Raw genomic sequence first — 15,733 nt, 5'->3', positions numbered from 1 at the left:
ATTATTTACATCTCTAGATATTGGCATTTTTGTGGCAATTTTCAAAAATTATTGTTAATCCCCAGATGATAGGTGAATACGCTAATACTTGCTCGTCTTCCGGCCGGGCGGGTCCGTCTTACGGTTGCTTGATAGCTCGTATTTAGCCCTGGGCGTACAAGCTAGAAGTTGGGTGATGAAGACGGTGGGCGCCATTTGAATCAAGGGACCACTTCTTATACCAATAACTATGATACTAGTACCATGACTGTGAATCTAATAAGCATATCAGTTTATAGAAAAGAGATTATGGGAGGATTATCAAATAGAAATTTCAAATGTATGGTATAATCCTGGAGTATAATGTAAGGCAAAAATGTTTCAAGGATAGATCAAATCCTGTTTTGCTGTCTCTATTTTCTTTTCAACATAACGCGGATATCATATCACAAAGATAAAGTGCTCAAGCAAACACAGTTTATAATGCTACTATGTACAAAACAAATTACATTAAGTGATTACCACTGTACGTAAATGTCATAATAATAAAGTGTTTGTCATCGATAAAGATGCTCAACTATTTAAATCTCTTTCGGTAGATGCGGCCGACTGAAGGCATGAGGTTAATTTCATATACATAGAAAGATAAAACGTGAAATTTACAATAACGAAAATGGGTCTTGTGAAATCTTATTTAGGTTATGGCGTACAATTAAATCTGAGGGATTTAACTTGGTCAGAATGCGATATGAAGCGTAATTATATTTTCATGTTATTGATTGATATATATTGGGTAGTTGAATAATACAGGGTGTGTATGAGTAGGCCTATAGATGAAATAACAAATATTTATACAATACAACAAGATAAGTAAAATGATCCCCGATGCAAATGAAACTTTCAATGAAAATGAATATGGAATGAATAGTAGAATTTGATCAGAACTATAAATTGTGGGATATGCTGTGACGACGGGAGTTCATTACAATTAGTAAGTTTTTAACGGGTTCGCCGTCGGCGAACAAGTTTGGAACGGTCAAGCTTCCGTTAGGAGTAGCTCTGACTTCTTCAGGACAATAACTACATAAGCGCTGAAAAGAACCATTCACTGACAACTGCTTATCAACAGTGAACAAACAAACCTCGCCTATCTGCTAATGTAATGTAAAGGTTTTTGGTGGCTCTGGAAAGAGCAGTTTTGCAAAGAGTTTGCAAGAAAGTAGGTTGCCCCGTACCTCGTTATGTGATTATTAAAGAAACAGGCTACCCCTTGCCTATGAGGTCGGTGAACATAAAGACTGACGTCAGATGATCACTTGACTCAGAACTGTTTTACCATTTTGTTTACAGAGTAGCTTCTACGCCATCATATTGTAGGTTTTCAACCTGATGGGTAAATGACGAGAGGTAAATGCTTTCCTTTTGGTCCTTTTAGATCAATCTCTCCGTACAGGTATCAAATTCCAATTCGACCCGTCCTTCAGAGCCTCCCTTCACCTGGAAATCAACACATATACCCTCATTGTATTTAATTATGACATATAAAGCGATTGGTGATTCGGTGAATGCATTTATATAGGCCAGTTCAGTCGTCGTCAATTGAATAGGTCAATATCATATAGCTAATTATGTACCTCATGTTTACCATTAATACTTACAATGTAACCTGTCAGACGATATAATAGACTTCGTGTATTATCCCTATGAACATAACTAGAGTACCTACACATTATTCCAAAGTCATACCGTATTCCCTTTGTACCTTTGAAGGGTTATTCGGAAATATAAAGAAGTTAAATTTATCGCCAATGAACCAATTAAAGCGATTCATAAATATATAAATATATTTAATCTTTTATATTCTAACCTAGAAACACAATTGTTTGTAGCCTACTTTACGGTAGATCAGATTGAAAATATGTTATAATTTGTTTTACAAATGACGCTTTGTTTATCAAAATCAACTTAAAGTGCCTTCAGCACCTGCACCATTGTACACATACCGACACGATCTAGAAAATAATCTTGGGACCTTGTTAGCGCACATCAGAGCTAACGGCATTCATCACTATTGTACACTTGATAAATAATGGGACGAGGAGTGGGCAAATCTAAAGGTTGGCAACTGCTTTGGGCTGTTTAATGAATTGAAGTGAAGGGATTCAAGTGTTTTGTTGTTGTTAATGACCTACATAATAATATACATTGTATCTTAATATTGCAATCTTGGAAGAAAATTGTGGAATACTTTTAAAATTATTTAATCACATCATCCATTCATTCCACGACTGTGCTGTGACCTGTCCAGAACTTAAAAGCTTATACATTTTGTGCTTCATAATAGTGTGTGGTTTGTATCATTTTTATTCAAAGACGGCAGCAGTGTGGGTTTACCATCTTCAGCGTATCCCCAAATTATTATTATTGCATGCGTTCTTATTCTTGTTTGTGCTCTTGCTGTCGCTACTGGACTACTGCTATAATACTTATATGAAAATCACTGAATTGCATACCATTCCCAAAATCGCCGGGACAGTGTATCATTCACTTTATGTGATTGTACTTCCTATGATTGTATGCCGCTGTAAAGATTCCTAAGGCATTGGTAGCAAATCTCTCCAAAACCGAGACCCATATTCTTGATTGAAAATGTGCCACGATTGGAATAATCATTATGTTATTCTGAGAGTAAGAAAGAAGACCAATACTGAGCAACAACGATGCAACCATTGCATTATGTTACATGCTTTTAGTATTAAAACAATATTAACAATTAATAATAAGAGGAATTTAAGGGGGTACTACACCACTGGCCAATTTTGTGCCTATTTTTGCATTTTTCTCAAATATTATAGTACATTGGTGACAAGTAAGATATGTATATTATAGGGGCAAGGGCTACAACTACTGTACTGAAAATTCAGCCACTCAAAGCAAGTAGTTATTGATTTATTGATCAAATAATTTGGTTTTCCCTAATATTTGACTGTAACTCCACAACTGTTGTCTGTGCTAAAATAAAATGTACAGTGCAGTAGTTGTATACATGTATAAACATTACAAATATGCCAAAAAATCAGGTTTGAAAAAAAAAAAAAGATCTGTTGTTCCTAAATCGTTTTTCTTGTGCACCATTTAGAGGTTATTTTACGTTTGGCGATTGAGAAATCCCTCTATTTTAGTATTTGTTATTATTATTATTATTATTATTATTATTTGTGGGATAGGCTTTTACGACGGGAATTCATAACAATTAGTGGGTTTTTAGCGGGTTCGCCGTCGGACAAGTTTAGAACTGTCAAGCTTTCGTCAGGAGTAGCTCTGACTTCTTCAGGACAAAGTACCTAAGATTGAGACATGTAGACCGCCCTTGTCTACTGATGACTCTGAAAAGAGTCGTTCACTGAAGACTGCCCCTTGTCAACAGAGAACAAGCAGATCTCGCCTATCTGCTAATATAAAGGTTTTGGTGGCTCTGAAAAGAGCCGTTTGCTGAAGACTGCCCCTTGTCTACAGAAACAAGCAGATCTCGCCTATCTGCTGATTTTGTAAGTTTTGGTGGCTCTGAAAAGAGCCGTTTGCTGAAGACTGTCCCTTGTCAACAGAAACAAGCAGATCTCACCTATCTGCAGATTTTGTAAGTTTTGGTGGCTCTGAAAAGAGCCGTTTGCTGAAACAAAACGTACAAAATCAGCAGATAGGCGAGATCTGCTTGTTTCTGTAGACAAGGGGCAGTCTTCAGCAAACGGCTCTTTTCAGAGCCACCAAAACCTTTATATTAGCAGATAGGCGAGATCTGCTTGTTCTCTGTTGACAAGGTGCAGTCTTCAGTGAACGACTCTTTTCAGAGTCATCAGTAGACAAGGGACGGTCTACATTTCTCAATCTTAGGTACTTTGTCCTGAAGAAGTCAGAGCTACTCCTGACGAAAGCTTGACAGTTCTAAACTTGTCCGACGGCGAACCCGCTAAAAACCCACTAATTATTATTATTATTATTATTATTATTATTATTATTATTATTATTATTAGTAGTAGTAGTAGTAGTAGTAGTAGTAGTAGTAGTAGTAGTAGTAGTCGTAGTCGTAGTCGTAGTCGTAGTCGTAGTAGTAGTAGTAGTAGTAGTAGTAGTAGTAGAAGAAGTAGTAGTAGTAGTAGTATATGTGCTTTGGTGAATTAATATGAATATGAATATTCTAAATATTTTAATTTGTTACAAACAATATATTAATTATCTCATCAATATAAAAACCATTCCGCCATTAATTTCTGTCTCTCTTACTCAGTTCAGGGATGTGTGTCACATCCCTGCTCAGTTCTGTCACTTGCAATATAACATTCTTCTTCTTTTATAACATACCAATAACATGACAAAGCAGGCTTCCGGTGTCGAACATGAAGCTTACAATACTAGACATGAAATATTAGACAGTCTGCGAGACAGCATCAAAGGATTAACTTATCTTTTTGCTAGCGTGTTTTAATTCAACTCAATCTTTCATCAGATATTAGTTGACCTTTCATATTAAATATTACCGGAACTTAAAAGCCTACATACAACATAATATACCCATATAGGAAAAACGAATCGGGCGTATCGAGGATGGCAACAAACATAAAATAATGATAAATTCACATCAACAACCTCATATTTATAACAACTGCATAGAGATCATGCAATGTTTACAAATTAGACGCGTATTCACGATGACAGACGTCACTTAACAGTTGCACTTGTAAACAAGGTGTGACTGGCAACGCCAGCTTATTAAATACTTATTTCAAAGAATGTCATACGCGAAATTGATATGATGAAAATATTGTGAACAATTATTGTCGGTCACTACCATTGGTGATTTCAACCATATATCCCATGTAGGATAAATCTGTTAATTTACGAGAGTATCCAGTGCAATGTTACTGGAGTACAGCGCAGCACTGCAAACCCGTGGGTGTTAAGTGATTGTATTCAGAGGATAACATTGTGTGCTGTATTTTGTCCTTAATTAAATCACGAACGATATCCCAGATCCATGTACATATGAAATATATGAGACGCAACTGAAGCGTAAAAATTAATTTAAATGTTAAGCATGTTAAACTAGCAGAGCTTTTCTTCGTTATAGATAGTCATTATGCAAAGTTAGTTTTAAATATTTTAAGGTTTGGGTACAGAATTGGCAAATAAACAATTTTGAAACAGAGCAAAATCTCCCCTTCAGATTCATCAAAACCATACTGAGAACACCACTGGGCATTACGTTTAAATTATGAAATGAGTAGAAACATTTGACGTGGCTAGAATTCGATATTAAAGCTAGCTAATTCGACAAGGTGTTGTAGACTGCTGCGCATTAATGTGTGGTAATGCGAGTTCAAGCCCCGGCGCAGTCACGTAAGTTTGTTCTAGAGGAAAATTAGAGCTAGATGGTAATTTCCCTGTACGCCACACACCGACACCGCCTGGCTAATAATTATTTGGTGCAGAAGGGACACTAAAATGAATACACGGGATCGATACACGTGAATTGCTATGCACGATTTTGATATCAGACGAAAATCTTCTGATACCGGGTTAGAAAATGATGAATATCTCCGTCATGATTTTTTTCTCAAGAAACCAGATTTGGTCTCATAAACTTGGAAATACGTGTTGAACAGATATGATAGTCGCTAGAATGCGCTTTGAAAATTGGCCGTGCGCTTTGAACTCAAAATTTGACCATTTTATATTGCGTTGGTCCTGTTATGGACTACAGCGTGCAGCGTGTAGTACAGCTGCACTCACTGTAGGCAGTATAAAAGTCGATGTCCATTGACCTTAATGGGGTATACAAGCTTAATCACGCACAACCAAGATCGATTACCCGGCTATTGTGAGTAGCCTTAGTTATGTCCCTCGACTAATTATTAGTTTAAAAAGAGCTTTAAAGGTTTGAACTAAATGGCTAATCGTGGCTGTGGATTTAACCTACCATGGCGATTCCTGCCATGAAGATATAGGGTCGATGACACTGTGCGCCAGGTAATCGAAGCAAGCAAGTCAGTCACAATAGAGTGCTTTTGAACTGATTTAACTGGCTTACACACGTAGAAGTATAAGCGTTGGTGTCAGAATCTACCAACGACGTAAACTCTTACTCTAAACTAAAACGTTTAATTCTGATCTTATTTTGACTTCAACATTTTTAATTGTTGGAATCTTCCACAGCCCGGGCCCAGGCGCAGCTTACTAGGACTGCAACTGCAGCAGCAGATCTAGGCCTTGTCATCAGCGCACATAAGACAGAATATATGACTGCAAACTGTAACGCCTAACCAGCACTTGAAGTCTATGGTAGTACCATCAACCATGTCACAGACTTTAAGTACTTGGGTTCCAAGATGGGCTCTAGTGCTGGAGACCTAAAAAGAAGAAAAGCACTAGCCTGGGCAGCTTTCTTGAAACTGGAACGCCTTTGGAGAAGCCCATCCTGCCAATCGAAACAGAAATCAAGCTGTTTGAGACAACTTGTGTTACTGTCTTTCTGTACGGGTGTGAGTCATGGGTAATCACCAAGGACATGGAAAACAAAATCAATGCCTTTGCAACATCTTGCTACAGAGTCATGTTAAACATCAAGCGTGTGGATCGGATTCCAAATGAAACCATCTACAATCTGACCAACACCACTCCACTGGTTGCCAGAGTCAAGATTCATCAACTAAAATTTTCGGCCATATACTGCGTCTTGAAGACGACGAGCCTGTGAAAGAATATGTCCTTTATATTCCACCACATGGGAAGAGGAAACCGGGACGGCTGCGCACACTGTACTTACAGTATGTCCAGCACCTCCTGGGAGATACTGAAGGGATGTTGCAGCCAAACAAATTTGTTTCGCTTGCCCAAGATCGCAATAGTTGGAGAAAGCTTGTAGTCGCCTGCTCCGCAGCCGACTGATGATGATGATGAAAACAGTCATTTTAAAGAAAAGTTGAACAATGATGGCGCTATTTATCTAATATCTTGTTTGCATCTTTACAAGGGGTAGACACTTGTACAATAGTATTAGACCATTAGAAAAAAGACCAACAAATGGCAAGAAAAATTTCAAACAACTTTTTATCATGAAGTATAAGGAATAACCCTTATTATTTGGCTAATTTGATTTTAAAATATACTAAGATAGCGCCCTCAACTGGCACACAAATGTATAGTTTCTAGAATACAAATTACCACAAAAAGCAGAAAAAGGTGAATAATTTGATATAGAAACAAAAATCTTTGTTTAAAATAGCTAAAAAATATATGTGTATATTAGTGTGATAGCTGTTGGTATTGTCCACGTCTAGAATTGTACATTATATAATGTTTTGTTAGAAAAAATAATAAACGATTTCATCAAACAACCGATTCGCAAGATGCTGTCAACTACCAAATCGCAATAGTTTAAAATAAGTGCTAACATTAAAGCGACTTGGGATAATTGCGGGACCATTCTTTGCACTCATATTAAGGATAACAATATCAAACTACTGTCCCCGCGTATAGGATGAGATAGTAAGGGTGCGTGGTGGGTTGGATTCTGCAGCTTCAGCATAATTTAATCTACGGGCTATTGATTTCAAACTTGTTATTTTGATTAGAATAGTGATTTCCTTTCATATTTAGCAAAAATAATTGTGTGCAAATTGCAAGTTTCTAAGATATTTTAGCCGGAAGGAAAATGACATGTATTTTATGTGTTTTGGAGAGCGTACTCCCATAATGACATCATATGCCTAAAGACATGATATGAAGACTGTACCTATTTTGGTATCAATTGATAGAGGAGACACATAGCTATATGTTGATATCAAAAACAGCGCGAAAGTTACCGTGATACTAATTATACGATCGTTTGCTTATTTTTGCTTCATATATTCCACAGTGTGCTGGAGCGGGAATCCTAGGTTTTGCACTATGGCTTCGGTACAACTCTGGTTACTTTCAAGACCTACCGGACGTAGAAAATACCAGTTTTGAAGCTTTTTACATAGGATGTTATATACTCATGGGTGCTGGTGGCGTCATCATGCTTGTAGGAATATTGGGTTGTTGTGGTGCATGTAAAGAAAGCATGTGTTTATTAGTCGTGGTAAGTAAACTTGTTCATACAAGAGACAGTTCGGAAATACCATTCCAATATCCATCCACGTGTTATCTTTCCGGCAAGTGCTTGTGCAGCGCCTCCTTGCACAAATATTCCGCCAGATAAACTCACCGACAATAGAGAATTAAATAACGAGATTAAATTTGGCTAGCAAGTTTTAAACATTAACCTGAAGGAAATCAGTATATAGACTAACTGCAAAATTGCAGACCGTGAGTATTCACCTTTTCGATAAAACCCCATAATCCCCAAACACCTCTGATGTCGTCACTCCGATGCGCACATTGTTACTGCGCACTTCACGATTTGACGACATCCCATGCCTACCACGCAAAGGTTTATGGGATTTACCAAAAAGGTGAATTAAATATTCTGTAGTTAATATCTATAATTGAAGACCGAATTAAAAAGACTAGTTTGCTTCTAACGTCAGGACAAAGGCGTGGCGTGATTGGTTGCTGACCTGCGCAGTACGGCATTTTAAATTCAGTCTTCAATTATAATCTTGTATGCAAAAGATAGTGTGTCCCAGATAAACGTCTGCTAAGTATATTTTATAGATAAATCAAGAATTAAAGATAATTGCATAAACACGAAATTCCTCAAATTTATACTATTTACACCACAACTTTTGAATAAATAACAGCTTCACCATATTTTTATTGACAGTATTTCGTTATCCTTTTCGTCATTTTCTGCGGGGAGATTGGAGGCAGCGTGTGGTGCTATTTATTACGGGACGACCTAGGGACTACACTGACAGACGAAATTGATAAATGGGTTACAGAAAAGTACAAAGACGATGCATCAATACAGTTAGCGGTAGATAACATTCAAAAATATGTAAGTGATGGATAATAGGTTTCAGTGTTGACAGCACAGAACGTAACAAATATGTATGGATATACTCATAATCATTTCGATTTCAGATCTCAGTTAAAATGTTCATTGTTATTTTGATACCTTTGATATTCTCATTCGGAATAAAGATCAAATTATATACTAATACATTTACGGTGTGCAAAAAAACTTCCTTTAAGTAACCATGCATGATGTCTGACAACATAATTGAAAATAACAATTCGTTCATGAAGCTTATATATGTCAGCCAAACTTTAAAGTATGATAACCTAAGTTGGTAAAATGTATGTTACTCTCTCGAAAGACCGGCATATAAATTAATATAAACCACAGAAAACAGGTTATATTATTTTCTTCTAAATCATGTTGGCCTTTATCTGGCTTTAAAAGCTTTAGGCTGGCCCTTGATCAGCTTTAAGACCATTAATAGTACACATCTCTTTATATGTTCATTCTTTTGGAACTGGTAGGAAGTAATTACATACCTACGGCAGGTGTACTAATGAGGTAACGAAGCACCAATGACGTGTGGTGTTCCTATAACATGTTTTCGTTAGTTAAAATTATGGAAAATTTCTCGGCTGTTTATTTTAGACTACATAAGTATAACGCGTTAACATCAATTAGAGAATATGTGTTTTGATAACTGTTCATCTGGTTGCATTCAAGCAATTTATATACGTACATAAGAGATCAAAGCATACATCAAAGTCGATTTCTAGTACACCTGTCTGGTAAACTAGAGTAAATGAGTTCAAGTTATGAATATCATAATAAACTGATTACGATTTCACAGCACAAGAAATGTAATAAGTCTCTCTTTACTTTATGATGAATCACTGACGTGCTTTCGGAATTATAATAGTCGTAAGTCTACTTTCTATTTACATGAAGTAGAATACATTTTCCAAATGTTTGGGTAAAACTTGAATATATCCGGCCCGGAAGGTACGAAAGTTAAATGATTTTCCACTCCATAGTAATGACCCCCCCCAAAAAAAAAAACAACAACAACAACACAAAAACCCTTGCGCTCTGTTCCCTTAAATCATGTAAATAGACCATATAACCCATGTCAGAACTAATATTCGATATTTCCCTGATACCAGCCCGAAAAGACTATGTACATGTAATTGTATTGTAAAAGGTTTACAAAGATTCACTACCAAAATTAATGTACTTATTTAAGACTAAGCATCCCATTACATGACCAATCTATATATAATAAATGTTGTGCGTGCCTTAACCGGTAAATTGTTGGACAATCTACAGACTAAAATAATAAGACATGGTGTCCGTTGGTGTCCTATATTTTGTACGTGCCCTAACCAGTAAATTGTTGGGCAATCTACAGACTAACAATTAGACATGATGGCCCTTGGATAATTGCACCTGCGCATATCAACATATTTGACCAAAAAACAACTCTACTTACCAGGAAATCAAGTCTACCAAAAACATAAACATTCAGGCTAACAAACCGAATCTCTCAAGGTGAAATAGAATAGAGGTTTTTCTTTGACTTTTACTGTAAATCGTAATGCATTAATTTGTAATTTAATATTATTCTTTTTTTTTTTTTCAGTTACAATGCTGCGGCGCACATGGGCCACATGATTACCCTGATTCAGGACAAAAAGTTCCAGAATCCTGTGGTAGAAACTGTACGGTGGCAGTAGGGGTATGTACAGAAGAAGAGGCCATACGAGAAGTGGTAGGTTGTCGCTGTAAATGATATACTACTATAGTGTACAATGTTCTACTTACCAAGTAGTTTTACAGCTACATACAATTCCAATATTACCAGGCACAATTTTCCAGCACACCAAACAATGTACTACGATTGCAAAACACCTAATTTCTCTGACAAATTGGTTCTCGGCTGACAATAGTTTTGGAGACCACTATTAAGCGGGTCCTATTTAGTCGGGCTAGATGAATTGTAGAATAACATATTCTGTTATTTCTCCATGCCTTCGAATGTCTAGTTTATTTAATTACCCTCGGATATCTTGTTTAATTAATTACAATAATAATAATTATAATTAATAATAATAATAATCAGCTTTCAGCTGCGAGTTTGTTTGAAAAAACCATGAATAATAATAACAAAAACAAAAACAACAACAACAAAAACAGCAATAACAACAACAATAATAATAACATTGCAACACCATTGTAAAATAGCCTATTTAACAAGTGTGAGAGCAATGTAATTGTTCCACTCGTTGCGATAACCATATAAAGCACCCCTTCTAATGCGTGAGCAGTGTTATATTTTTTTCCTGACAATACTAGAGCAATAGTCTACTTAATAAGTACAAGAGTAATGTAATTTTACTACTCCTTACAATACCAATGCAACATAGCCTACTTAACAAGTGCGTGAGCAATGTAATTTTTCCACTCACTGCAATACAAATGTAATATAGCCTACTTAACAAGTGCGTAAGCAATGCAATTTTACCACTCCTTGCAATACCAATGCAATATAGCCTACTTAACAAGTGCGTGAGCAATGTAATTTCATCCACTCCTTGCAATACCAATGCAATATAGCCTACTTAACAAGTGCGTGAGCAATGTAATTTTATCACTCCTTACAATACCAATGCAACATAGCCTATTTAACAAGTGCGTGAGCAATGTAATTGTACCAACCCTTGCAATACCAATGTAAAATATCCTACTTAACAAGTGCGTGAGCAATGTAATTTTACCATTCCTTGCAATTCTAATGCAATATAGCCTACTTAACAAGTGCGTGAGCAATGTAATTTTACCACTCCTTGCAATACCAATGCAACATAGCCTACTGAACAAGTGCGTGAGCAATGTAATTTTACCATTCCTTGCAATTCCAATGTAACATAGCCTACTTAACAAGTGCGTGAGCAATGTAATTTTACGCCTACTTGCAATACCAATTGCAACATGGCCTACTTAACAAGTGCGTGAGCAATGTAATTTTACCATTCCTTGCAATTCCAATGTAACATAGCCTACTTAACAAGTGCGTGAGCAATGTAATTTTACGCCTACTTGCAATACCAATTGCAACATAGCCTACTTAACAAGTGCGTGAGCAATGTAATTTTACCATTCCTTGCAATACCAATGTAACATAGCCTACTTAACAAGTGCGTGAGCAATGTACTGTTACCATTCCTTGCAATTCCAATGTAACATAGCCTACTTAACAAGTGCGTGAGCAATGTAATTTTACGCCTACTTGCAATACCAATTGCAACATAGCCTACTTAACAAGTGCGTGAGCAATGTAATTTTACCACTCCTTACAATTCCAATGTAACATAGCCTACTTAACAAGTGCGTGAGCAATGTAATTTTACGCCTACTTGCAATACCAATTGCAACATAGCCTACTTAACAAGTGCGTGAGCAATGTAATTTTACCATTCCTTGCAATTCCAATGTAACATAGCCTACTTAACAAGTGCGTGAGTAATGTAATTTTACGCCTACTTGCAATACCAATTGCAACATAGCCTACTTAACAAGTGCGTGAGCAATGTAATTTTACCACTCCTTGCAATACCAATGCAACATAGCCTACTTAACAAGTGTGTGAGCAATGTAATTTTTCCACTCATTGCAATACCAATGTAACATATCGTAGCCTACTTCATGTACTTAAAGTTCTAATAGCGTTGGCCAAGCTAACTGGCCAGTTTGTGTAGTAACTAATACCAGCAATTACTAAATGTTTATACTAGGCACAATTTTCCAGCACACTAAACAATGTACTAAGGTTGCAAAACACCTAATTTCTGTGACAAATTGGTTCTCGGCTGACAATAGTTTTGGAGAGCACTATTAAGCGGGTCCTATTTAGTCGGGCTAGATGCATTGTAGAATAACATATTCTGTTATTTTTCCATGCCTTCGAATGTCTTGTTTAATTAATTACCCTCGTATATCTTGTTTAATTAATTACAATAATAATAATTATAATTAATAATAATAATAATCAGCTTTTAGATGCGAGTTTGTTTGAAAAAACCATGAATAATAACAACAACAACAACAACAACAACAACAACAACAACAACAACAACAACAACAATAATAACAACAATAATAACAACAATAATAACATTGCAACACCATCGTAAAATACTAGTAGCCTATTTAACAAGTGTGAGAGCAATGTAATTGTTCCACTCGTTGCGATAACCATGTAAAACACCCTTCTAATGCGTGAACAGTGTTATATTTTTTTCCTGACAATACCAGAGCAATAGTCTACTTAATAAGTACAAGAGTAATGTAATTTTACTACTCCTTACAATACCAATGCAACATAGCCTACTTTACAAGTGTGTGAGCAATGTAATTTTACCATTCCTTGCAAAACCAATGTAACATAGCCTACTTAACAAGTGCGTGAGCAATGTAATTTTACCACTCCTTGCAATACCAATGCAACATAGCCTACTGAACAAGTGCGTGAGCAATGTAATTTTACCATTCCTTGCAAAACCAATGTAACATAGCCTACTTAACAAGTGCGTGAGCAATGTAATTTTACCACTCCTTGCAATACCAATGCAACATAGCCTACTTAACAAGTGTGTGAGCAATGTAATTTTACCATTCCTTGCAAAACCAATGTAACATAGCCTACTTAACAAGTGCGTGAGCAATGTAATTTTACCACTCCTTGCAATACCAATGCAACATAGCCTACTGAACAAGTGCGTGAGCAATGTAATTTTTCCACTCCTTACAATACCAATGCAACATAGCCTACTTAACAAGTGCGTGAGCAATGTAATTTTACCATTCCTTACAATACCAATGTAACATAGCCTACTTAACAAGTGCGTGAGCAATGCAATTTTACCACCCCTTGCAATACCAATGTAAAATAGCCTACTTAACAAGTGCGTGAGCAATGTAATTTTACCACTCCTTACAATACCAATGTAACATAGCCTACTTAACAAGTGCGTGAGCAATATAATTTTACGCCTACTTGCAATACCAATTGCAACATAGCCTACTGAACAAGTGCGTGGGCAATGTAATTTTACCACTCCTTACAATACCAATGGAACATAGCCTACTTAACAAGTGCGTAAGCAATGCAATTTTACCACCCCTTGCAATACCAATGTAAAATAGCCTACTTAACAAGTACGTGAGCAATGTAATTTTACCACTCCTTACAATACCAATGCAACATAGCCTACTTAACAAGTGTGTGAGCAATGTAATTTTACCACCCCTTGCAATACCAATGCAACATGGCCTACTTAACAAGTGTGTGAGCAATGTAATTTTACCACTCCTTGCAAAACCAATGTAACATAGCCTACTAAACAAGTGCGACAGCAATGTAATTTTACCATTCCTTGCAATTCCAATGTAACATAGCCTACTTAACAAGTGCGTGAGCAATGTAATTTTACGCCTACTTGCAATACCAATTGCAACATAGCCTACTTAACAAGTGCGTGAGCAATGTAATTTTACGCCTACTTGCAATACCAATGCAACATGGCCTACTTAACAAGTGCGTGAGCAATGTAATTTTACCATTCCTTGCAATTCCAATGTAACATAGCCTACTTAACAAGTGCGTGAGCAATGTAATTTTACGCCTACTTGCAATACCAATTGCAACATAGCCTACTTAACAAGTGCGTGAGCAATGTAATTTTACGCCTACTTGCAATACCAATGCAACATGGCCTACTTAACAAGTGCGTGAGCAATGTAATTTTCTTGTCTTGTAACACATTGATTGAAATCCAGTATGTATAAAAGTCCACTTGTAACAAATTCATTGCTGGAGAGTGACTTTTGAAAAAAATAAATGGGCTTAATCAAGGAAAGTGTGTGGTTTATATTACATAGCAGTATGCTTATCAACATTATACATACCTGTGTGCTTTATTTTGTATTATCATACTAGTGGTAATCTCATTCCAACATTGTTGTGTTTGTATATGATTTAAAAAACCTCCCAAGTCCAGCAGTTAAAATGAACCCCCACAAAGTTCCTGAAATGCTAATCGTCATACCTAATACAGTTTAACCCACTCATTTGCACGTAAAACTTACCATATTCACTAGGTAAATCTAACTGTAGGAATTAAAATGATACACAGGTTTTTTTCTCAAAATCACTTCCCATGGACTTGGATGGGTTTTGAATTCATGTATTCAATTTCTTGTTAAGTTTGCTATGTTCCATTGTTATTGCAAGGAGTGGTAAAATATCATTGCTCACACATTTGTTATGAAGGCTATGTTTATTGGTATTGTACGGAGTGGTAAAATTACATTGCTTATGCACTTGTTAAGTAGGCTATGTATAATTGCAAAGAGTGGTGAAATTATATGACATAATTATGTGAGTAATTTCTGCTGTCTTACCGTTTTGAATTGTGCAAATTACCATAACTAGCAAACAAGTGCGAAATCAATGTAATTTTACCGCTGTTTGCAAATTTGCAACACCATTGTAAAATAGCCTTATTAACAGTGCGAGAGCAATCTAATTGTACCACTCACTGCGATAACCATGTAAAACACCACTACTAATGCGTTCGCAATACCAATGAAACATAACCTACTTAACAAGTGCGTGAGCAATGTACTGTTACCACTCCTTGCAATACCAATGTAAAATGGACTACTTAACAATATTGCGAGCGCAATGTAATTTTACCACTCCTTGCAATACCAATGCAACATAACACAATACTTAACAAGGGCGAGAGCAATGTA

General features: G+C 36.3%; 1 protein-coding gene across 4 annotated transcripts in view; it reads left to right on the top strand.

Annotated features, from left to right (window-relative positions):
- The window catches only part of LOC140152753 (CD9 antigen-like), a 44,261-nt gene that overhangs the window by 23,933 nt on the left and 4,595 nt on the right, over positions 1-15,733 (top strand). For all 4 annotated transcript variants that reach the window (XM_072175235.1, XM_072175238.1, XM_072175237.1 and 1 more), the window contains exons 2-4: positions 7,892-8,098; positions 8,783-8,956; positions 10,560-10,688. In XM_072175235.1, the coding sequence (XP_072031336.1) occupies positions 7,892-8,098; positions 8,783-8,956; positions 10,560-10,688 (510 nt within the window). The remainder of the gene's footprint in view (positions 1-7,891; positions 8,099-8,782; positions 8,957-10,559; positions 10,689-15,733) is intronic.

Source organism: Amphiura filiformis, chromosome 5 (assembly GCF_039555335.1).
Source record: "Amphiura filiformis chromosome 5, Afil_fr2py, whole genome shotgun sequence".
In the NCBI taxonomy this organism is placed as follows: Eukaryota; Metazoa; Echinodermata; class Ophiuroidea; order Amphilepidida; family Amphiuridae; genus Amphiura; species Amphiura filiformis.
This window is presented reverse-complemented; position numbering and strand designations above follow the sequence as displayed.